Source organism: Cervus canadensis, chromosome 31, assembly GCF_019320065.1.
Source record: "Cervus canadensis isolate Bull #8, Minnesota chromosome 31, ASM1932006v1, whole genome shotgun sequence".
Taxonomy (NCBI): Eukaryota; Metazoa; Chordata; class Mammalia; order Artiodactyla; family Cervidae; genus Cervus; species Cervus canadensis.
The window spans coordinates 24,815,067-24,839,203 of NC_057416.1; the positions used below are offsets into that span (position 1 = coordinate 24,815,067).

The 24,137-nt window shown below is 38.9% G+C and overlaps 2 protein-coding genes across 4 annotated transcripts in view; one reads left to right on the plus strand and one right to left on the minus strand.

The window, feature by feature from the left end:
* GTF2E2 (general transcription factor IIE subunit 2) overlaps window positions 1-24,137 on the minus strand; it is a 41,539-nt gene extending 17,402 nt beyond the window's left edge. Inside the window, exons 1-3 of the mRNA XM_043454323.1 lie at window positions 23,873-24,137; window positions 19,252-19,415; window positions 11,917-12,059 (exon numbers count right to left, since the gene is read on the minus strand). Of these exons, the coding sequence (XP_043310258.1) occupies window positions 11,917-12,059; window positions 19,252-19,411 (303 nt within the window). The 5' untranslated portion in view covers window positions 19,412-19,415; window positions 23,873-24,137. The remainder of the gene's footprint in view (window positions 1-11,916; window positions 12,060-19,251; window positions 19,416-23,872) is intronic.
* Window positions 2,158-9,115, plus strand: SMIM18 (small integral membrane protein 18). Of its 3 annotated transcripts, none has more exons than XM_043454309.1 (3): window positions 2,158-2,232; window positions 8,058-8,136; window positions 8,580-9,115. In XM_043454309.1, the coding sequence occupies exon 3, from the start codon at window positions 8,615-8,617 to the stop codon at window positions 8,909-8,911; it is 297 nt and encodes a 98-aa protein (XP_043310244.1). In that variant the 5' UTR covers window positions 2,158-2,232; window positions 8,058-8,136; window positions 8,580-8,614; the 3' UTR covers window positions 8,912-9,115. The 3 variants fall into 3 exon arrangements, with proteins under 3 accessions (XP_043310244.1, XP_043310246.1, XP_043310245.1); XM_043454311.1 differs by lacking the exon at window positions 2,158-2,232 and adding an exon at window positions 2,371-2,488; XM_043454310.1 differs by lacking the exon at window positions 2,158-2,232 and adding an exon at window positions 4,286-4,326.

A 24,137-nucleotide genomic window follows, 5' to 3' on the forward strand; every position in this document is an offset into this window, starting at 1 on the left:
TTAAAAACCATGAGAAGTGAGAAGATTACTTGTAAGGGATAAAAAGTTCAATTCATCACCAATTACATCAATTTCTGCTTATCAATGTGAAACAAATAGGTATTGATCAATGGGAATTAATAAAAAGTATGATCCCATAACTATTTTAAAGTCAACTTCAGAGATATATTGGAATAAAAAATGTAAGCAGTACCACTGTATAAACATGAAAACTTTAAAATGACAACAGCATGATACAAGGAGCAATTTACACAGACCACTTGGTTCAGAACATGTACCATTCTGTTGCATATTTACAGGCAGAAATCTGGATGCTACCATTGCATCACAAATGCATTCTACAAGTCATAGGCAGCAAGAGTGAAAAATTCATTGTAAATACTAGGAAGACATTTCAGAAGCACACATTCTATTAGCAAGGAATCAGATCACATGCTATAAAGTTCCCATGTGACTGATCCACAATGGAAGAGGTTAAATAAAAGCGGGGAGAGTCAATTTCTGGCACCAGTTTGGTAATAATAATTTAAACAAAAGAATGCATTAGAATAACCGCAAGCCAAATGGAACAACTGTCAGAGATCCAAAAGAACAGCTTCTAGAAGGCAGCATAATATTCCTTTGAGATTAGTTAGTGAAAAGGCTTTATTGAATATGATTTTTTTAGACTAAAATGAAACCTCATATGCAATTTTCCTTTAAGAATAACTGCTACAACTTTAATATAACTTAATTGACACATTAAAGTCTACTTTATGTTTTCTGAAATAACATTAAGAATGCCTTACAGGTGTGCCTTCACATTTCAATTATGATATACTTCCTATGTAGTTCATTTTCCCAAGGTGTTCAGTTCACTCATAACAAACAGCAGTAACTAACCTTCACTGAACACTGACTATTGCCAAGTCATGCTAAAATGGTTTTCTCATTTAATCCCTCCCAGAAATCCTATTTAAGAGGTTTTTACTGTCTCATTTTAAACGTAAGAAAACAGACTAATAAGTGGCAGACTAAAGATTCCAATCCAGTGGTAAACTGTGATGTGCCTGGTGTAAGAATCACTAGTTAGCATTTAACACGATTATTCCATTTCCGACTGGATATTTTTGTCAGAATACAGGAATTCATAAATACATATTTAGTGAATTCTTACTAAAGTGATACATTCATCCTATAATAGTAAATAAACAACTAACTGGGAAGACCATGAATAGCTAAGGACAATATGCTAAGGATAAACACCATGCAAACGGTCCATGATGAAGCATATACAGTTTTGTTTACCATAAGGTCTCCAGTGTTTAACTCAACGCCAGGAGTAGTAAACAATAAATACTAGTTGACTGAACAAATGAACGTAATAAGATTATTTCCACACACTCCTTTACTAGTCTCAGAAACAAATGTGACTTATTCAAAATTTTAAAATAAGTCTGCACAGCAAGCACTAACCCAGCCTGCTGCTGTTCTAATGGCCACTCTCACGATAAAAAGCTGACTGCTATACTTAGACCACAACTATAATAAACCATAATAGAAACATCATTCTATCTCTAAACATCCAACTGAGGGTTCTTTTGCAATTTAACTTTCACAGACGGTTTTCTTAGTATCGCTGATGTACCTTCCAAAGTTAACCCTCTCCCAACTAGTAGAGATAAAAACCTTTTTTCTTTTCCTTCTCCCTCAGAATTTCATCTAAAGCAAATTACCACATGGAAATAATCCCTTCCAGAGAGTCTGATTTATAATAAATGGCAAGTTGAAAGGAAAGAAAAGAGAATATCATTTATGAGATTGCATGCACAACTCGTGGAGGAAACACCACACTGGAGAACCTGGACTGCTGGTTTCCCAGGTTACGCCTCTCTGGAGATTAGCTTCTAGCCTGAGCCCTTAAATAACCACCGAAGGATCAGAAATTCTACAGCTAAACACTAAGGAATCATCAATTTGTTACTCACAAATTCCTATGCAGAAATTTAGCTTAAAAACAACAACAAAAAATGAGGCCTAAAGAGGGGGTAACAGCTGAGAACCCAGACAGCTCTATTCAAGTTTATGAATGATTTACTCGGGGTGGCAGGACTTCATGCAAATGCACACGGAGGGAACCGTCAGCTGCCCTGTGGCTCAGCCAATGGAAGCGCAGCTCCATCTCAGCTGGGCACCAGACTGCACTGCAAACAGACGGTACCATCGCTTCAGCTGCAGCCTTTCGGACGGGAGGTAGGTTTCCGCGATCTTTTCATTTAATAATACATGCTCTTATGATACAATAGGAAAATTTTACCGTAACACCCAAGCAGAAAGCTTTGTTCCTACTGAAGACCAAAAAAACCTCTATTCTTGTCATTGTCTGGCAGGATTTTATTATGAAAATATGAAGGCTGCCTTTGCTATTTGACAAGCGCCCTTACCATCTGTGCCTTAATGGAAAATTCATGACATTTTCTATGAACCTGATCTATATCCAGACCTTAAAGTAAGCCATATGCATTTGATATTAAGAGATTACTTGAAATTTCATTTTCACTGAGCTATTTCATTTCAGCAGTTTGGTCTATCTTAACAAAGGATTTTTCTTGAAGAATCTAGACTAAAAGCAAATCCAGGACTAAAGCTTTCTGATTATACATACAAATTTAAAGCATTTATATTAAAGTTTGTTATATTTTAGAAAATATGAGAATATATTCAAAATTGTTTTTATTTGATTTTAAGTGTAGGTGCAGAGAAGGCCAATAATGACACTGTGATTTTTATATAAAAATAAAAAGACCACAAAAGTACCATTACTAGGCTGCATTATACTGAAGCAACGAGATGATTTTCAGAGCCAGAGCTTTAGACTTTCATACATTTTAATTAAAATAATTTCCTACAGTCAAATTTTAAAGTCTATATTACTGTAACATACAAGTCATGCTACTATTAAATAAAAATCTACTTAATGTTTCATTTTTAGATGTCACAGAAATATGTATTTATCACAGTATTTCAATATAATATTAGTTATTCTTAAACTAATCTTCAAAAATAAATACACAGTAAATCTTTTTTGATAAACTACATTTTAAAATGAAAATATGTCCTAAGAAGAATTGGTTAAGGGAGGGAGGAGGGTACCTTTTGAGGTAATAAGATTAGTTTCATAGCTCAGAGCCATCATTCATGTCTACTAAGAATTACTATCAACTTGCTGACCAGATTTCAAATCCTATGTGAATCTGAAATATTCAAGCATGAAAATTTAACTATTTAGTAAATGCTAGAGTTTTAAAATATTACCTATATATACTGACCTAAAGATTCAACTTCTGCCCTTTTCCTTGCTGGTAAATCTATTTTAAATTTTAAAGGTTTTTTTTCATAATTTTTGTTCCTTCTATAATAATCAGTGTTCTGTCAGCATGAGGAAAGTATCCCCTACAAAGCCCAAAGGCTGCTGAAAGAAGATTTCTCCATACTCAGTACAATGTGGTTAATTGCGTAGGAAATACTCTTGCTTGCTACCCAAAGTAAGAGAGCTCAAAAACAGTCTCAGATCAAATAAAAATAACTGTCAAACAGAACAGTTAACTCATAACTCAAACTTCAGACAGAAACTCCTACCTCCCAAACTGTCCTAACACTGTAATCAGCCTACATCTTACTGGTCACTGTCTGTAGTCACACAGATGGAGGCTCACTGCTATTTCACCCAGCTAGCTAGATACATGGCCCACCCCAGACAGTTCCAGAGTTGGGTGAGCTATTCTATATGTAAAAGCTATTACGATTAATTGATCATATTTCAAAGAGATATGCTTTTAAAGGCACCAGAAAATTCAACTCAAGGGCTTTTTCCATAAATAGAACAAAAGCATAACTTTATTTCAATCTGGCAATTCAAAGGCTCCAGAACAGTTCCAAGTCCTACACCCGTAAATACTTCACTAGGGCCTTAAAATGGGAGGAAAATTAGGTGAAGGGAATTTATATTTAAAAAAACTAAAAATTACCTATATAATTGTATATGTATGTATAACAGACCGTTCCCACCTTTGACTGTTTTCTCTCACTTTCTCTAAGGCACGTTTACAGCCTTTGATGCATATAAATTAACATTTTAATTTCAAAAACAGTATCACAATACAAGAAAATCCTATTGGTAAATGACTTTCTACATATCTGCGTGCACGCTAAGTCGCTTCAGTCGTCTCTGACTCCATGCGACCCCATGGACTATAGCCCACCAGGCTCCTCTGTCCATGAGATTTTCCGGGCAAGAATACCGAAGTGGACTGCCATGCCCTCCTCCAGGGGATTTTCCCAACCCAGGTATCAAATCCGCGTCTCTTATGTCTCCTGTATTGGCAGGCAGGTTCTTTACCACTAGCACCACCTGGGAAGCCCCTCTACATACATATCTAATTATGTCTAACTCATCAAAAATCTAGATTTTACCCTAAACACACAAAATTATTAGAGTTCTAGTGTACTATGAAAGAAGAAACCACATGACATGTAAGGTGGAAAATAAATCTATATTACAGGGCTTACTTTTTCCAGGCTATGCCCAGAAGCTAACTAAAGGGTGAATGTTCCGAGTTGCTCATCAGTTAACACATTCACAAATGGCAAACTGTCATCATTCACAACATAAACCTGCTACATATATACTCTGAAAACTGCTTAGACACCCATGACAAAAAACTTACAAGTTCCCTTGGAGGTGGCATACACGTCTATCCATAGTCAGCATTCCAAGAATAATTATTATAAGCATGTTTGCATGTGGATAAAGTACACAGTCTAGTCAAAGTCACGATGCACTAATTCTGTTTTAGAAGTAATCTAAGCACAATAAACTACTAAAAGCCAAAGGCAAGGAGTACTTTTGGCTTTGAATAACTACATTCAAATGGTTTGAAAACCAAAAGATTATAACAAGGTACACCTTGACAAGTTTCACACACATCCCTATCACCTGACTCTACTCTCCAACCAACCCCACAAGTAATCATTGTTATTAACTTCTGTATATCCCCAAGATTCCTGTGCAGATCCAAGTAACTAAAAATACATATTATTTCCCTTTTTCCTCCACATACTGTCCTGCACTTTGTTCAGTTAACAACATATCCTAAAGATATGTAGTGACTGGGTCACTACAGTCACGCATTCAAGCGTAACATTTGATTGTGTGACTATTTGTATTAACGTAACCAGTAAAACAGTTCAACGACAGGTACAAGTTAGCCTCAAGTAAGTGAATGTAGTGTGTGTCTCTCTGCCCCCTTCTCTCCTCTCCTTATCTCTCCCATCCCATCTCTTTCCCTCCCTCCCGCTTTTTTTTTTAAAGGGAGAAGAGGACCCGAAAAGTTTTTAAGCAGTTCACTTGTACCTCAAAAATAAATAGAATACAAAGTTCCTTAAGCCAACTTTCTAAGCATTCTAAAATTTCATTTTGAAATAATAACTTAATTATTAAGTCTTTATAATTTCTCCCCGATCTTAAAAAGTCACCACAAATTTAAAAAGACTTACTCATAATAAATTAAAATGCAAAGGAGTAAATTCAGTATAATTTCAACCAGGTATGACTTATACATTTTACACAGCCAATTTCTAGGAGAAAAAAAAAAAATTAAAAGTTTGATATGTTAGGAGATAAGATTATAAATGATACTTTTTTACTTAAAATTGCTAGAACAATGTTTCTGCAATCAATCATGAAAAACAGAAGTTTAAATTAATTATTAGGATAGGTTAAACCTGAGAGGTAAGATGTGGAAACTGCATCACTCTACTCTCTCCTCCCTCCCCTGCCATTATTCTCCCTGCAGTCATTTCTAATGTCAGATTTAGAAAAGAAATTTCCAAATTTTAAAAAGGAATCACAACCTGAAAGGCCTTAACACAACCTGAATCACAACCTGAAAGGCCTAAGGAATACTTTTATCTGTGCTAGAGAGGGCTAGGTGGGCCAAGGTAAAATTACTAGATAGGGCTCAAGCAATTCTTCCTCTTTTTACGCATCCACATAAGACACCCTTACCCCGATTTCCCTAAGGCCTTCATCATCTTCCTCTCCCTCTCCTCTATTAGCTCTGTTTTTCAAAAGGAACCTAAAACTCATTCATACTGAAGCAAAAATAACTAACAATCCATGTTACCCCTCCAAGGAATATCCGCATTTCAGCAGTGCTAAAAATTCAAAAGGATTTTTTTTCATTATTCAGGCATTTGTGCACACGCATACCTGACACTACTCTATCAGCAAGTCTGGGTCAAAAGGAGGTAACTTATCTCCCTTTGAGTTAGCTTCTATAGGTTACTTGACTATTTGTGTAAAAGGTGCTAAGATCAGAGGCAGCGACCGTGCAGAGGAGCAAGGGGAGGCTACGAGGACCTTCACACTGCACAACCCCAGCGTACACCGTATTCTATGCGAAAGGCACTTCCCACACACCAGACGTGACTGGTGCTCCTGGAGCTGTGCAACGCAGAAACCCTGTCTTTTACTACGGTGTACTTGGAAAAGAAAAAACCAAAAGATAAAAGAGTAACTCTGAAAGGCTGGGTCTCCTGACATAGCCTGACATCCCACTGGACAGAGGAGCCCAGGCTACAGTCACAAAGAACATGGGTAACAAATCAAAGAGTAGAACACAACTAAGGGACCAAACAACAACCACCACAAAACTCTAAGTTACTCAAATACCTGTGTGCCAGACAATGTGTTTTTGTATCTCCCATAAGCAATTGATTCAATTAATGTCCATTAGTCTCCCGTCTCTCATTTCACGATGAAAGGTCACCAAGCATCATAAAACGGAAGAATTCTTAAATCCAACAAGAAAAAATGAACTTAAACCTTTACTTTTGCCCTCAGATCATCAATTTAACCTTCAAAATACACGAAAGAAGAAAGGAAGGAACCAAGTCCATCCAGAGGTGAAATGACTTGCCAAGCAAATCAAATTTAAAAGGAAAAAAAAAAAAAGCTTAGAAAATATTAGTTTATTACCTGCGAAGTTTTAAAGTTATATTTATAAGGAAAACAGAAATCTAAGGAATTAAACTGTTACATTTGAGGGCGCAAGGGGCTTAAGCTTTAATCTTTTTTGGTGTGAAAATGATACTGCAGTTATATTTAAAAAAAGAGTCCTCACCCCTTAAGATATACATACTGAAATATTCCTAGATAAAGTGACATGATGTCTGGAATCTGCCTCAAAATATTCTATGGGATGGAAGTGGGCAGAGATATAGACTGGCCAAGACTTGAGAAATGAAGCTGTGTTATAAGTATGGGGATATTTACCATACACTTTCACACTGCCTTGAAATTGTCTATAAATGAAACACACTCTCACACACAAGTTATCTCTAGCACTTAGAAAAGTATTTGCTACACAGCAGGTAATCAATAAGCACCTATTTACAAGAATAAAAGTCTACTTACAACTATGTAGCAAAAAAACCCACACTAATTCAATTCTTTCATAAAAGAAAGCATAGAAACTGACAACAGTCACTGAATTTAGGAAAGTGGAACTCTGGGGTTTTATTCTCTCATTTCAAAAAGTTTCTTAGTATTTATGTATTTTAGAACTTCTTTCAAGAAACTTAAAAAGATTATTTTTGAAGATTAAGATAATAAAAAGTCATTTTTTATTTTTAATACTATCAAATCTTCAATCCTTACAGTCCCACTTAAGGCCCAACAAGTATCAGGTCAACAAGAGCAAAGCTCAATGCAAGAATAGTGAAACTAACTCCCTGGCTAATTTTGTGAGATGGAATAAAAATTTAATAATACATACCTGTGGAATGCTGAATCTGCCTGTTTTTTCCCTTAACTATTCCTGTCCATAGGCCATTTAGGTATTATGAAACATTTAACATTATCATATGTGTATATATATATATATAACAAAAAATATAACAAAAAAATCCTAAGATTAAGGTCTCTTCATAGGCAACTTTACTCTAAAATTGTATTATCCTTATTCTGAAAATTGTCATTATTTGGCTTTTCTTTCTCTACTATTTTTTTCACTCAGCCATTATTTCCTGATTCACATCACCTGTCTTGGAAGTTTAAAGGTGTGGAACTAAGGCAGAATACACTGAACCAGGAAGGTGAGAAGGCTCTACAAGGGTATGAGAAAAGCTTTTCTGGGGCCAGTCTTAAGAACATAACTCTAAAATGCTAAGTTTTTGTTTTGTTTTCTTTTTTTTTCTTTCAAATAATAGTTCTATGACCACCGCTTTAGTCAAATTTTAAACCAATTCAGCTGCCTTTTTTCTCCCTCCATTAGCAGTTAACTTCTATATATGAATCTTAAAGATAAACACTTGTCTAACAAGTGATATATATAAAAACAAAATGGTATGGTTTATAGAATTTTATACTCTATAAACATAGAAATATAGAAAAAAATTCAAGAACACTAGGCATTAATTCTGACAGAAAATAAGGAAGATTCATGCAGTCTATATAAACTAACAAATCTTAGAAGTGAGATTTTAATTGACAAATTTGTTGAGTTTGGTTACATATATTCATTTTCTACCTTCTATAGGTTCAAAGGAGCGATATAAGTACAATCTCTTAAGAATGGCCTCACTGAGCTCCAGCCTCTGGAATGAAACCACTACATCTGTTTATCAGTACCTTGGTTTTCAAGTTCAAAAAATTTACCCTTTCCATGATAACTGGAACACTGCCTGCTTTGTCATTTTGCTTTTATTTATATTTACAGTGGTTTCTTTAGTGGTGCTGGCTTTTCTTTATGAAGTGCTTGATTGCTGCTGCTGTGTGAAAAACAAAACTGTAAAAGACTTGAAAAATGAACCAAACCCTATTAGAAGTATGATGGACAACATCAGAAAACGTGAAACTGAAGTGGTCTAGTACTCTACACAGAACGAACAAAAGCTCTGAAAACAGTCTTCAATTACTGAGAGAGAAAAAAGAAAAACTTCTGAGACCAGCTGTTAAAATACTGACTATGAATAATTAAAAGATTTCTACTAGAAGGGAAAAACAAGCTAAATATGCACTTTTTGTGTCTGTATCTATTTCATTAAATATACAATAAAACTTTGACAAATGTGAGTAATTGACCAACTTGTTTAAAATGACACTTCAGGGAATTCTCTGACAGTCCAGGGGTTAGGACTGGACGCTTTCACCGCTGTGAGCCTGGGTTTAATCACTGGCTGGGGAACTAAGAACCCACAACCTGCACAGTGCAGCCAAATGAATAAATTTTTTAGAATAAAGTAAAATGACACTTCAAAAACTGGATTAGATTCTTAGAATTCAATATTAAGCATTAAAAGGTAAACTGAAAAACAAAAGAAAGACTAATGATCCCAAAATGACTTATACCTAAACAAACCATGTAAACTAAAAAACAGTACTGTCATTACTGTGTTTTGGTAATTAAAATGCTACTTAAAATGCTTATCTAAGTCCAAAGAAAAATATTTCCACTTACATGTAAGACCCCACTTATTAAGCAGCAATATTTTCTGGTTAATTACAGACAACTTATATAGTTTTAAAGACTTAAGTTTTAGGTAGAATTAGTGTGAAAGACTCAAAATACTCAGCAAGGTCACAAGGACACTTGCATACACATTTCACAAAACCAACTTACTCTTTAGTAAGAAATTCATGATCTAAGATGAGCTATTTTCAAACTGAAACTCACTAGCACACCTCCTAATTTCACTTCTCAAGTTTGTCCTTTCATTATGCCTCTCATATTCACACTCTCAAGAACTAAGATACCTTATTGCATTAAGAACTAATGCAAAAAGACTGCTAAAAATGTCAAAACATAGGACCACTTAACACTTGTTAATATGGCAGTTTTATTACTTGAAATGCCAAAGGCTGTACAGTATTAAATTTTATAACCCTGATACTATTTCACTACAAGCCATGAACAAACCAAAGTATGGTTTTAACCACTAAAACTGCCCTTAAGCCAGAAACATCACCTCTGGAAATTTATTCTGACAAGTTAGTTCAAAAGAAAAAAAACTCAAAATACAAGGATGTTTACAACAGCATTATTCAAAATAACAACAACAAAAAAATGGAAGCAACAGCCTGTAACTAAATGTGTCACATCAACTTAATAGATTAAGAAGCTACTGAAAATTATGGCAAAATAGAAAAAATTTGATATGTGAAGTGAAAAATATAATTTTCAATCTAAAGAGCCCTGCATGTCAGTGTGAAATCGCTTATCCAGAGTATTTATATATTTTAAAGTCTTTATTGAATTTGTTACAATGTGTTTCTGTTTAGTTTTGGGACATCAGGCATGTAGATCTTAGCTCCCCAACCAGGGATCGAACCTGTACCCCCTGCATTGGGAGGTGAAGTCTTAACCACCAGGGAAGTACCCAGAGTATTTATTTTCTATATTTTTCTTCTAACATTAGAAACTAACACAAAACACATAATCAACTTTCAAAGGACTTCTGAAATTTAGATATACAAAATATTTTGGTAACCAGGAGCAATTCTGAGCAATTGTTAAAATCACATTTTCATAAATTGAAAAACTTGGGGTCTGTGCCATAGAGAGGAAGCATACAGGTCCTTTAATAACTAGACTTTTTGATCATGAACATTATCTTTTCCCTATCTTACTCTGTAATTTAACTCGTTCAAAAAATATGTATTGCGTGCTTCTATGTGAGAGTGATTAGGTTACAACAGCAAACAGATAGTCATGGCTCAGTGGGTAAAGAATCTGCCTGCAATGCAGGAGACACAGGAGATGCAAGTTCAATCCCTGCGTCAGGAAGAGCCCCTGGAGGAGGGCATGGCAACCCACTCCAGAATTCTGGTCTGGAGAATCTCCCATGGGGAAAATCCCACGGACTGAGGAGTCCGGCAGACTACAGCCCAAAGGATTGCAAAGAATCAGACGTGACTGAGCGGACTGAGCATGCACCATCATGCAATTACGGCAGCACAAGCAGCTTTGTCAGAAACAGGGAGTGCTGTGGGAGTTCAAAGGCTAAACAATGAACACAAACTGGCAAGTGGGAAAGACTTTTAGGCCAAAACCTAAGGAGGAAACAGGAGCTCACCAGAGGAAAGAGGGAGGAGGTAAGAAAGAATGTTCCATGAAGAGGAAATATTATGACCAAAGACCAAGAGGCAAAAGAAAGCCAAGCATATTGGAGGGGCTACAAGCCAGTGACACTAGGACCGAGCATGAGAACAATGAGCTCTCAGATTCATCAGCAGAAAATCACTGACTGTAGTGAACAGAATGGCCAGGAGAGAGGCTACGCCCGGAGACCTGGCAGGCAGCTGACCCGGCAATCCAGTGATAGTGACCAAGCTAGGGCGGTATGGCAGTCTTTGGTGTTCACACCCAGTACTTCCAGCTCCCCTCTCTTTCAGCACGTGGATGCGATGGGGTATATAGCCTATATAGCCCTGTGATGAGGTCCGGCCAATGAACTGTGAGAGGAAGTGATGTGTGTCCCCTCCAAGTGCTACTCTCTCAGTCGTGTCCGACTCTTTGCGACCCCACGGACTGCAGCCCGCCAGGCTCCTCTGTCCATGGGATTCTCCAGGCAAGAACACTGGAGTGGTTGCCATTCCATTCTCCAGGGGATTTTCCAGACCCAGGGATCGAACCCAGGTATCCTGCATTGCAGGCGGATTTTTTATCATCTGAGCCATCAGGGAAGTCCAAACCAGAGCATTTAAGTGCCAGGCAAGATTTTCCAGAGTTCTCTTTCCCTCTGTCATTGAAACCAACATTTGAATTATCACCTACTATGTCAGTTTGGGTCCTTGAGTGACTATAATGAGTTAAGACACCTGTGAACACATGACAAACATGTGATATGAAACAGAAACAAACCTTCACTGTTTTAAGCCACTGGGATTTTTGGAGCAAAGATATTCTTACTCAGACGCTCACTCGTGTCCAACTCTGCAACCCCACAGACTGTAGCCCGCCAGGCTCCTCCGTCCACAAGATCCTCCAGGCAGGAATACTGGAGTGGGTTGTCATTTCCTTCGCCAAAAGATATTCTTAAGTAGATAAAAGAGACTACTTCTAAGAGTACATTCCTGCTAATGCTTAAAACAGTTTCTAAAATTTTGTTTGTGCGTGTGTGTTCAGTCATTCATTCATGTCCAATTCTTTGTGATCCCATGGACTGTAGCCTGCCAAGCTCCTCTGTCCATGGAATTTTCCAGTCAAGAATACTGGAGTAGGTTGCCATTTCCTTTTCCAAGAAATCTTCCCAACTCAGGGATCAAACTCAAATCTACGTCTCCTGCATTGCAGGCTGATTCTTTACCACTGAGCCCCTTTCAGGAAGCCCAAAATGTTCTTTACTATGAATGAACGCAGTCTGAATTTCATTAGGGACTTCTGACAGTCCAGCGGTTAACACTTCCTGCTCCCTATGCAGGGGCCACAGGTGGGATCCCTGGGGAGCACAAGACGGCCAAAAAATTAAACTTAAGAACAAAAAGGAATTTTGATTTAAATTTAACTAAAAGGAGAGATAATCAAACCTACTGTATGTGCTAGTAAGAATGATAAACCGGCTTTGATAGAAAGATTGGCTCTGCTTTAACATCAGTTGGTAAAACAGTCTGAAAACCACATAACAAGATGACATCAGTAAAGATTACTACTGCTACACTTTGAAGTAGATAAATAATTTCTGTTGTGAACTAAGTTACACTGATCTAGTTCTCTAAAAAATAAAATATTAAGAGTAAACTAAACCCAAATAAGCAGAAGGGAAGAAATTATGAAGTAGAAATAAATAAAATTTTTAAAAACCAGAAAAACAGAGAAAAAGCAATGAAACCAAGAGTTAGTTTTTTATTTAAAAAAGATCAACAAAATTGACAAACCTTTAAGTGAGACTAACCAAAACAAATAAACAACAACAAAATTCCTAAAATCAGAGACTAAAGTGGGGAGGGATAGCACTACTGATCATACAGAAATCAAACGGTTCCAAGGGAATAGTCTGAAAAGCTTTGGGCAATGTAGATGATGAAATGGACAAACTCCTAAGAAAGACACAGAGTACCAAAATTTACTCAAGAAAAAGAAAATCTGAACAGATCTATAGGAAGAAATTTCTATGAAGAACATCCCACAAAGCAAAGTTCAGGCCCAAAAGGCTTTCCATGTGAATTTTATCCAATATTTAAGAAGAAATTTTTATCAAACCGTTCCAGAGAACAGAGGAAAAGAGAATACCTCACAAATCATTTTATGGCCAGAAATACCCCAACAGGCACAAAAAAACTACAGACCATATCATATCCCTCACTAATAGAGATACAGAAATCCTGTATAAAACATCAATAAAGTGAATCCTACAACAAATAAAAAGGATTATACACCACAACCAAGCAGAATTTATTCCAAGAATATAAAGTTGGTTTAACATTTAAAAATTGATTAGCATAATATCCACATTAATAAAGAAAGAGAACAAACATGATGTCAATGGATGCCGACAAACATTTAATAGTAGCCACTACACATTTATATTAAAAGTTCTGAGGGAACTCCCTGCAGCTAACAACATATTACAACATGGAAGACTGAATGCTTTCCCCTTAAGATTAGGAACAAGGCAAAGATATTCCCACTTACTACTATCAGTAGCCAATAGTGACAAGAAAAGAAATAAAAGCTGAAGCGAACTTCCTGTTCACAAATGACATGATCTCACATGTGCTTGTGCTCAGTCACTATGCCACACTGACTGTGCAACCCGTGGACGGCAGCCCACCAGGGCCCTCCGTCCATGGGATTCTCCGGGCAAGAGTACTGGAGTGGGTTGCCGTTTCCTTCTGCAGGGGATCTTCCTGACCCAGGGACTGATCCTGGTCCCTGGATTGGCAGGTAGGTTCTCTACTGCTGGACCACCAGGGAAGTCCCAATCTCACATAAACCGTAAAACTTCACACCAAAACACTAGAAATAACGAGTTCAGCAAAGTTGCAGAGTTCAAGATCAATGTACACAAATAGAGTGTATTTCTAATAGCAGCAATTAACAATCAAAATACCTAATTAAGAAAATAATTTCATTCACAATATTAAAAAAAATTTAGAATTTAATAAAGCAAGACTTACACATTAAAAACTACAAAGCATTGCTGAAAGAAATAAGAAACCTAAATAAATGCAAAGACAGCCATATTAACTGGCTGCAAGACTTACTATTGTTAAGGTAGCAATTCTCAATGCAATCTCCATCAAAATCACAGGTGACTCTCACAAATGGAAACAAGCTAATCTTAAAATTTATATGGAAATGCAAAGGATCCAGGAGAAACCAAAACGACCTTGAAAAAGATAACAGGAGTGAAGGACTTATACCTCCCAATTCCAAAATGTTACCAGAATGCTACAGCTATCAAGAGACCGTGTTACTGGCATCAGTTCAGTTCAATCGCTCAATTGTGTCCAATTCTTTGTGACCCCATGGACTGCAGCACGCCAGGCCTCCCTGTCCATCACCAACTCCCAGAGTTTACGCAAACTCATGTCCATTGAGTCAGTGATGCCATCCAATCATCTCATCCTGTTGTCCCCTTCTCCTCCTGCCCTCAGTCTTTCCCAGCATCACAGTCTTTTCCAATGAGTCAGTTCTTTGCATCAAGTGGCCAAAGTATTGGAGTTTCAGCTTCAACATCAGTCCTTCCAATGAATATTCAGGACTGATTTCCTTTAGGATGGACTGGTTGGACCTCCTCACAGTCCAGGGGACTCTCAAGAGTCTTCTTCAACACCACAGTTCAAAAGCATCAATTGTTCAGTGATCAGCCTTCTTCATAGTCCAACTCTCACATCCATACATGACCACTGGAAAAACCATAGCCTTGACTAAACTGACCTTTGTTGGCAAAGTAATGTCTCTGCTTTTTAATATGCTGTCTAGGTTGCTCATAACTTTTCTTCCAAGGAGCAAACGTCTTTTAATTTCATGGCTGCAATCACCATCTGCAGTGATTCTGGAGCCCCAAAACACTAGTCTGTCAGTTTCCCCTGTTTCCCTTTCTACTTGCCATGAAGTGATGGGACCAGATGCCATGATCTTAGTTTCTGAATGTTGAGTTTTAAGCCAACTTTTTCACTCTCCTTTTCACTTTCATCAGGAGGCTCTTTAGTTCTTCTTCGCTTTCTGCCATAAGGGTGGTGTCATCTGCATACCTGAGGTTATTGATATTTCTCCTGGCAGTCTTGATTCCAGCTTGTGGTTCATCCAGCCCAGTGTTTCTCATGATGTACTCTGCATATAAGTTAAATAAACAGAGTGACAATATACAGCCTTGACGTACTCCTTTTCCTATTTGGAACCAGTCTGTTGGTCCATGTCCAGTTCTAACTGTTGCTTCTTGACCTGCATACAGGTTTCTCAGGAGGCAGGTAAGGTGGTCTGGTATTCCCATCTCTTCAAGAACTTTCCACAGTTTGTCATGATCCACACAAAGGCTTTGATGTAGGCAATAAAGCAGAAGTAGGTGTTTTTCTGGAACTCTCTTGCTTTTTTGATGATCCAACAGATGTTGGCAATTTGACATCTGCTTCCTCTGCCTTTTCTAAAACCAGTCTGAACATCTGGAAGTTCACGGTTCACAGACTGTTGAAGCCTGGCTTGGAGAAATTTGAGCATTACTTTACTTCCGTCTGAGATGATGCAGTAGTTTGAGCATTCTTGGGGATTGCCTTTCTTTGGGGTTGGAATGAAAACTGACCTTTTCCAGTCCTGTGGCCACTGCTGAGTTTTCCAAATTTGCTGGCATATTGAGTGCAGCACTTTCACAGCATCATCTTTTAGGATTTGAAATAGTTCAACTGGAATTCCATCATCTCCACTAGCTTTTGTCGTAGTGATGCTTCCTAAGACCCACTTGACTTTGCATTCCAGGATGTCTGGTTCTAGATGAGTGATCACACCATTGTGATTATCTGGGTCATGAAGATCTTTTTTGCATAATTCTTCTGTGTATTCTTGCCACCTCTTCTTAATATCTTCTGCTTCTGTTACGTCCATACCATTTCTGTCCTTTATTGTGCCCATCTTTGCATGAGGCTAGACATACGAGTCAATGGAAACTAATTGATATTCCAGAAAAAAAAACAACACACATTTGTAGTCAACTGATATTCAACAAGGGGGAGAATGCAAGTCAAAAGTGAAAAGAAAGTGGTTCCCCCCCACTCCCGCAAGAAATTGCACAGGGACAACTGAATAACCACATACAAAAGGATGAATTTAGACTCTTACATTAAAACCACACATTAAGAAATCAATTCAATGGATAACAGGCCTAAATATGAAAGTTAAAACTATAAAACTCTCAGAAGAAAACACAGGAGTGAATATTTTTACGATCTTAGGTTAGGCAAAGATTTCTTAAATATAACACGAGAAACACATGTAAGGGAATTCCACAAGGTGGTCCAGGGGTAGAACTCCACACTTTCATTGCCAAGGCCTGGATTCAATCACTGGTCAGAGAACCAAGATCTCGCAAGCCATACCATGCCCCTCTACCTGCCTCCAGAAAAACAACAACTTTTACAAATCAATAGGAAGACAACTTAATTTTTTCATGTGAGCAAAAAACTATCTGAATACACATTTCATCAATAGCACATGAAATTTTATTCATATTAAAGCCACAATGATATCATTTCACACCCACTAGAAAGGCTATAATCAAAATGGCAAGGATGAGAAAAAAAAGATTCCTCATGCATTGATGGTGAAATGTAATACGGTACAGCCATTCTGATAATTTCTTAAAAAGTTAAACATAAATTTACGACATAACCCAGAAACTCCACTCAGGTCTCTTTCCCAGAGGAAGTAAACACACGCCCACACAAAGACTCGCAGGTGAATGTCCCCAGCAGCACTATTCGTAACAGCCAGAAAGCAGAAATACTCCCAACGGCCATTAACAGGAAAAGGATATGCAAATTATGGCAGATCCATTTAGTGAAATACCCTCAGCAGTAAAAATGCAATGGAATGCAGATATATGGGATGACACGGATGGACACTGAATAAAGAATCAGCAAACTGAATCACACAACAAAGGATTCCACACCATGACCAAGTGGGATTTATTCCAAGAATGCAAGGTTGGTTTAACATCTGAAAATCAATTAATATTAATTAATACCATATTAATTAACTGGAGTAGGTTGCCATTTAATTAAATGGAGTAAGCAATGGCAGACCACTCCAGTGGTCTTGCCTGGAAAATTCCATGAACAGAGGAGCCTGATGGGCTACAGTTCACAGGGTCACAAAGCCTGAGCACAGCGCAGCACACAGCACCGTGTTAACAAAGAACAAGAACAACATCATCATCTCAGTAGATGCCAGGAAAAACAAGCCCCATACTGAAGAACACATTCTGTACAATTTCATTCTGTACAATTTCATTCACATGTAATGTCCAGAAAAGTAGATTATCAGTTATCAGGGACTGAGGTGGGAGCAAGGACTGACTACCAATTGGCACAAGGAATCTTTTGAGGGTGATGGAAATGTTCAAAAATTCAATGCAGGGGTACTCTTTTGCCCCCTTCTGATGCCTATGTCAGAAGCTTTCTCTATCTCCTTTATACTTTAATAAAACTTTATTACACAAAAGCTCTGAGCGATCCAGCCTCGTCTCTGGCCCCGGATTGAATTCATCTCCTCCGGAGGCCAAGAATCCCGCATCTCATCGTTCAGTAACAACCTTTCATCTTGGGGGCTCGTCCAGGATCCTTCAGGACAAGATGGGCCTGATAATCTATGTGAGCCTACTTCTGCTGACTCCAAAAATCCTGAGTCTACCGTTTGATCCTCAAGACAATGCCTTCCTGTCCTGGGCTCACTCCTATGCTGCATTCCACAATCGGTCTAACTGCTGGGTCTGCGGAGCACTCCCCACTTCATCGGTGGAAGGCTTCCCATGGTGGACATCTCCACTTCAAGGAAAGGACTTTCTCCAAGTCTGCAAATACCTTCAACAATCACATGTGATGCCTCTTCTTAAACTGATGACATTTAACAACCTTAAGATGGACTGATGTAACTATGGACACAATGTGACTTTTCATTTTGATTTTAACTTGGTTTAAGGACTATTTTGCCTTACATCTGTAACTGTATAATGGGGTTTTCTAACCGTCTAAAAGCTTTTAATTTACAAATAGTTGTCCGAGCTCCTATGAGTGCCACAGCCTCCTCCAACTATTACTTGGAGCCCCTGGATCAGACATCCTCACTATGAGGATTAGGAGAATATGCTGCCTCACCAATTTAGGGACAACGCCCCTTGTCAGCTCGGAAGCAGTTATGGAATGAGAACGATGCCCTTTTTCCCTAGGCAACATAATTCTCCTAAAAGAAAAGGGGAATGAGAGAGTCATTTCCTAGGCAGGTTGATAAGAAGTCTAGGGGTCCCCAAGGAGAGAGAGGTCTGGGATATTCAAGGAGGAAGAAAGGACAAACTTTTTTACTTTTTTTCCTCTACATTCCTTAGGATTATATAACAATAATGTATCCTGCCTAAGGACAGTCTTTGGATTAAACCCTCTGGCTAATTCTGTTATCTTAAAACATAAATTATGGGAGTTGGTCAGGTCTTTACAAGGATGTATCCTGCCTGAGGACGATCTTTGGATTAAACCTTCTGGCCAACTCTGTTATCTTAAGATGTAAATTATGGGAGTAGGTCTGGTGAGGTCTTTACAACCTCCAGACATTCTTTGGATTCATTGGAGAGTATATAACTCCATTGCTAATACTAGCAAAGGGGGTACTCTTTTGCCCCCTTCTGATGCCTATGTCAGAAGCTTTCTCTATCTCCTTTATACTTTAATAAAACTTTATTACACACACACCAAAAAAAAAAATTCAATGCAGTAACAGCTGCACAACACTGTAAACTTACTAAAAATCTTTGAATTATACACTTAAAATGAGTGAACTATAAGGTACGTAATTTAAACCTCAATGAAGGTTGTTTTTTTTAAAGATAATAACCTAAATTCTAATTACAAAACAACTATTAACATCTTAAGAGCAAAAAAACTCATCATTTTAGCCCTTATACTTAACAAACTAAGAATCAATACGAATGTTGAACTAAAAAATGAATTTACCATGACTAAGTGGTTCCCTGAAAAATAAAAACTAAACAGTCAATTCTACTAACCAGAATTTTGTTTAGAGCCCGATGATCCTCCATGTTCTAGCTTTGCTTTTTTCTTCTTTGATGACGACGCCTCAGAAGACACAGAACGTTTTTCTACTACAGGAGTGGAAAGAGCTCGTTTTTTGAACAGCTCCCGTTCTCTCAAAAGGCTTGGATCCATAATGCTGCAAAGGTAAAAAGTTTTTTTGATACAGATTCAAGTCACTCAAATCTATATGCCAAATCCACAGGTCTCAACAAAAGTTACTTCCCAAACAAAATTGCCCTTTATTACCAATTCTCTAGGACTTGTATTCATTCACTTCCTCATTCACTAAAAAAAAAAAAACCTTTAATTTGTGCCTGTTATGTGCCAAGCACTGCGCTAGGCACTAGTAAAGAAAAACAGGATTATTCTCTAAAGCTCCAGAACTTACGCTTGTCCAAGACGACCGCCACTGGCTGAAGTGCCAATTGAGCACCTCAAATGGGGACAGAGTTGAGATGTACTCTAAGTGTAAAATACACACCAGATTTAAAAAGACTCAATACAGGGACTTCCCTGATACCTCAGTGGTTAAGACTGTACTGACAATACAGCAAACACAGGTTCAGTCCCTGGTCAGGGAAGGAAGATCCCTGAATGGCATGAGGTGCAGCCAAAAAACTAAAAAGACTCATTATAGCGAAAAAACGTTTTAAATTACTGAAATATTTTAAATGGACTATGTGATAACTAGAGGTTAATGTAATAATATTATGGATATACTGGGTTAAGTAAAATATTAATTTGCCCTATTTTTTCTAAATTAAGGCCACTAGAAAATTTTAAATTACACGTGTGGCTGACACTCACAGCTCATACAGTATTCCTACTGGACAATGGTGCTTCAGAAGCACTGGGCAGAAATTAGGAGACAGATTTAGGCTCATTGCAAAAATAGAACCATCAGAATTAGCTGTTAATTAAAAGGTTTATTTTCAAACTGGTGGACTATCATAAACAATGAAGAGGCTGAATTAATATTTGTTAAGAAATATCTACAGAAAACTCCTGATTTGGAGGGAGGTGGGACTAGATAGATTTCTTTGGATTTTTTTCCGTTTTAGAGTTCAACATTCTGAGCAACTTCAGTACAACCAGAGAAACCACAGGTTATTCAACAAGTATTTTATTTTTATTTCTTTTTCCATTTATTTTTATTAGTTGGAGGCTAATTACTTTACAATATTGTAGTGGGTTTTGTCATACATTGACATGAATCAGCCATGGTTTTACATGTATTCCCCATCCCGATCCCCCCTCCCACCTCCCTCTCTACCCGCTCCCTCTGGGTCTTACAAGTATTTTAAAACACTCCTCTCTTGTCTGAACTCTCCCTAGAACCCTACGGAGAGTCTCAGAAGTACACAAGATGACTATGTAAATGATTTCTACGCTATTCAGACTAGTGTTCATAAGTTCATAAGCAAACTCTCAGAGGAAATGTAACGGAGCAGGACCCTATGGTCCTTGCCCCCACCAAGTCCTCTGCCTGCCTTTTCTTTGTGGAAAACTTCAAAGTTTAATCAGAGAAGGGAAGAAACAAAGGAAAACAATCAAAGGAGACTAAATAATAATAATGTAGTCAGTAAGCATAGTCAGGGACCTTCAGTTCCTTCTCAAGTACTACAGATAACATTTTGAGCCATATCCTGTGAGCTTGTCTTACAGATACTGAAACCCAGGTGGGAGAAGTTACTACATGATGACCACACTGTACCCACAACAGAAGCTGCCACAATTCCGAGAACTAGCCTCAAAGAAATGTGAACAAATGGACCCTGGAACTGAAGATTAACTGTACCTATAGCAGCCAAGGTGACGCTGGTCAGACCACTGGTGACCAACGTGAAGATGACTGTCGAGCTGACTGTGCTGTTTCTGCAACAGCCCCCTTCTTTTATCTATAAAAGCTCTCGCCCCACCACCAATGGGGGGAGGGGGAGGTGGCGCAGTGAGTCGGCCTTTGGACAGACATATGCCCTCTCCCGGCCTGCTTTATTTCAAAGAAGCAAACTTTCCTTTCCTCCAACCTGGCCTCTTACTGGCTTTTGAGCGGCAAGTAGCCAGACCCCACACACCCTTCTGTGACGAAAAAGAGACTCTTACACTTTGAAAGCTTTCAGGCAAGTAGTAGCTCAATAAATATTTTGCAAATGACTAACAAACAGAAGAACATCTTTAAATTGCCCTAGCCTCACTGTTAATAGTTTTACAAGCCTTTATTAAATGTCTTCTGTTTGTGGGGCACTGTACTGCACTGCAGCCTTTGGAAAGTTTTGGAAGACAAATCCTTGCCTTCAAGAAGCTTACGTTTGAGAACATGAATGCACTCAGCACCTCGCTTAAAAAGCAATGAATAAATAAAACGTGACTTAGCGTGCTAAAAGTTAAAAACGTAAGCACTGAATATCACTCAGTCATGAAAAAGAATGAAATACCGCTATATGCACAATATGGACCTAGAGATTATTACACTAAGCAAAGTCTGAAAAAGTAAGACAAATAGCATATGATTTCATTACTTGTGGAGTCTAAAAGATGACATAAAGGAACACATCTACAAAACAAAAACAGACTCATAATTGTAGAGAACAAGCTTGTGGTTGTCAAGCAAAATAGGGGAAGAGAGAAGGGAAGGGTTGGGAGTTTCGGATTAGCCGATGCAAACTATTATACAGGATGGATAAACAGGTCCTACTGTACAGTACAGGGAACTATGTCCAATATCCTGTGATAAAACATAATGGAAAAGAATATGACAGAGTGTATGTTTAACTAAGCCACTCTGCTATACAGCAGAAATTAGAAACACTGTAAATTAACTATACTTCAATAAAATTTTATAAAAGCACTGATAAGAAATAAACTTGTCAAACTTCAGGTAAGGAGAGAAGAATCACTGACCCTGGACCTTGAATCTAAGACCTCCCTAAATTCTGACCCCTAACAGTAACATGACCTAGGGAATCCACTGCTGCTGCTGCTGCTGCTAAGTCGCTTCAGTCCTGTCGGACTCTGTGCGACCCCAGATGGCAGCCCACCAGGCTCCCCCATCCCTGGGATTCTCCAGGCAAGAAAACAGGAGTGGGTTGCCATTTCCTTCTCCAGGGAATCCACTAGACCTCTCTAAATCCAATTTCATCATAAGTAAAATGAGGATACTACCAATGCTGTCTACATCTAGCCCAATTCTAAGAATAAAATGAGAAAATGTTTGTGAAAGTGGTTTTGTAAGTAGCAAAGCTAGACCAACATGTTATTTCAGAACTATTATTTTGACTTGGATCTGAAAAGAAATAACCCAGTGATTATACTCAGATGAGGAAGGTAGGAGACAGTCTTGGGGGAGGGAAAGTGTATTAGAACAAGAAAGAATTTCCGAATGATGTGGTGGGGGGAAGGGAGGGGGGAAACAAGCCTAAAACAACAAACACCTGCTGATTTCACCTTGTAAAGACAGATTATTAACCCAGGCTTTTATAACCACGATTTTAACACAGATTTAAATAAAAGTCTTACAGTTTACAAAGACCTGGATGTTTACAGCATTTGATCCTCACAACTCTATGAGATACCAGGTATTTATGTTATTACACCTGAAGAGGCAGAGTTAAGATCACACAGCTGAAAGTACACAGCCTGGACGCCAGGAGACTGATTCCTAAACCGGGTGCTCCTTATTCCAGAACTAAAATGCTGGTAAAAGCCTCCAAAACAAAAGCGACCTGAGTGGTATGGGTCAAGTTCAACGGTACCTAGAACAGAGAGTTTAATGTCTTCCACCTTTTTCTCAGTAGACTACTCCGCACCTGAAGAGTTTCACGTGTACTGACCCGTGTGGTAACAGGACACATCAACCTCCCCGTTTTACACTGAAACACACATCACTGCCACAACTCAGAGAGTTCACGTGTTCCCCCGCTGAGAAGCCGAAAGTTCAGCGAAAATCCACTTTATCATTTGATTTCTTTCAATCTTTCTACTCTTTTCCTCTCTTGCTTCATTTGCCTGCCTGAGCCTCGCAGGGGCCAATATTGCTTTGAATAGCCGGCAAGCTGAGAATGAGAGACTGCTTACCCCTGAAAAGACAGAAACGTAGAGGTGGAAGGGGAAAAAGTACCGCAGCGACTTGTTTTGGAAAATGTCTTTAGACTTTGCAGAAAACTATTATAACTCAAGGTTAGGAATCATTCCAAACTAGGTTTCCAAGAGGCAGCTGAAAAAAAAAAAAAAAAAAATCCGTGAAGGAGCACCTAAATCACAGCCTTTACTTGGCTGGGCGCCGCGGTTCCCCAAACTCCACACACCTGGTCCGTGCGGCTACAGCTAATGTTAAGTCTGGGGGCTCAGGAGAGGCACGACCAGCTCTCCAATTCGAATTTCCCCTCTTTCCAACCCAAAACTTTGCTCACTGACCCTCCGGCCTCGGAAACAATGCTCCCGAGCGGCTGTAACCGGGTTAAGCGTTTCGGGCAGGAAACCACAGCCCCGGCTCCCCGGGGGATGGGAGGCCGCGTGCCCCCGGGAATGGGAGGAGGCCCCGAAGAACAACAGGCTGGGGCTCCGCGCCCCAAACCCGGCGTCCGCAGCTCCTACCTGAGCCCGGAGGGCCGCCCCACGCGCCCCGCCGCCGCCTCCCAGCGCCTCCGCCTGGACCAGCTGCCCACGCCCGCGTGGCTGCCGCTTCGGGCTCGTTGTCAGCGCCTCCACCTCCCGGCACGCATGCCCAGCGCGGCCCCGCCAGCTCGGGGGTCTCCGCACTGGCGGCGGCGGCGGCTGAGGCGGCGACTCTTCCCCCAGCTCCGCCCGCCACTTCCTGATCGGGCGGCTGGGAGCTCAGTCCCGGTAGGCACCGCGGCGC

Bases quoted from the DNA above. Each gene is read 5' to 3' on its own strand.
- SMIM18 (XM_043454309.1), top strand. From the start codon at position 8,615: ATGGCCTCACTGAGCTCCAGCCTCTGGAATGAAACCACTACATCTGTT.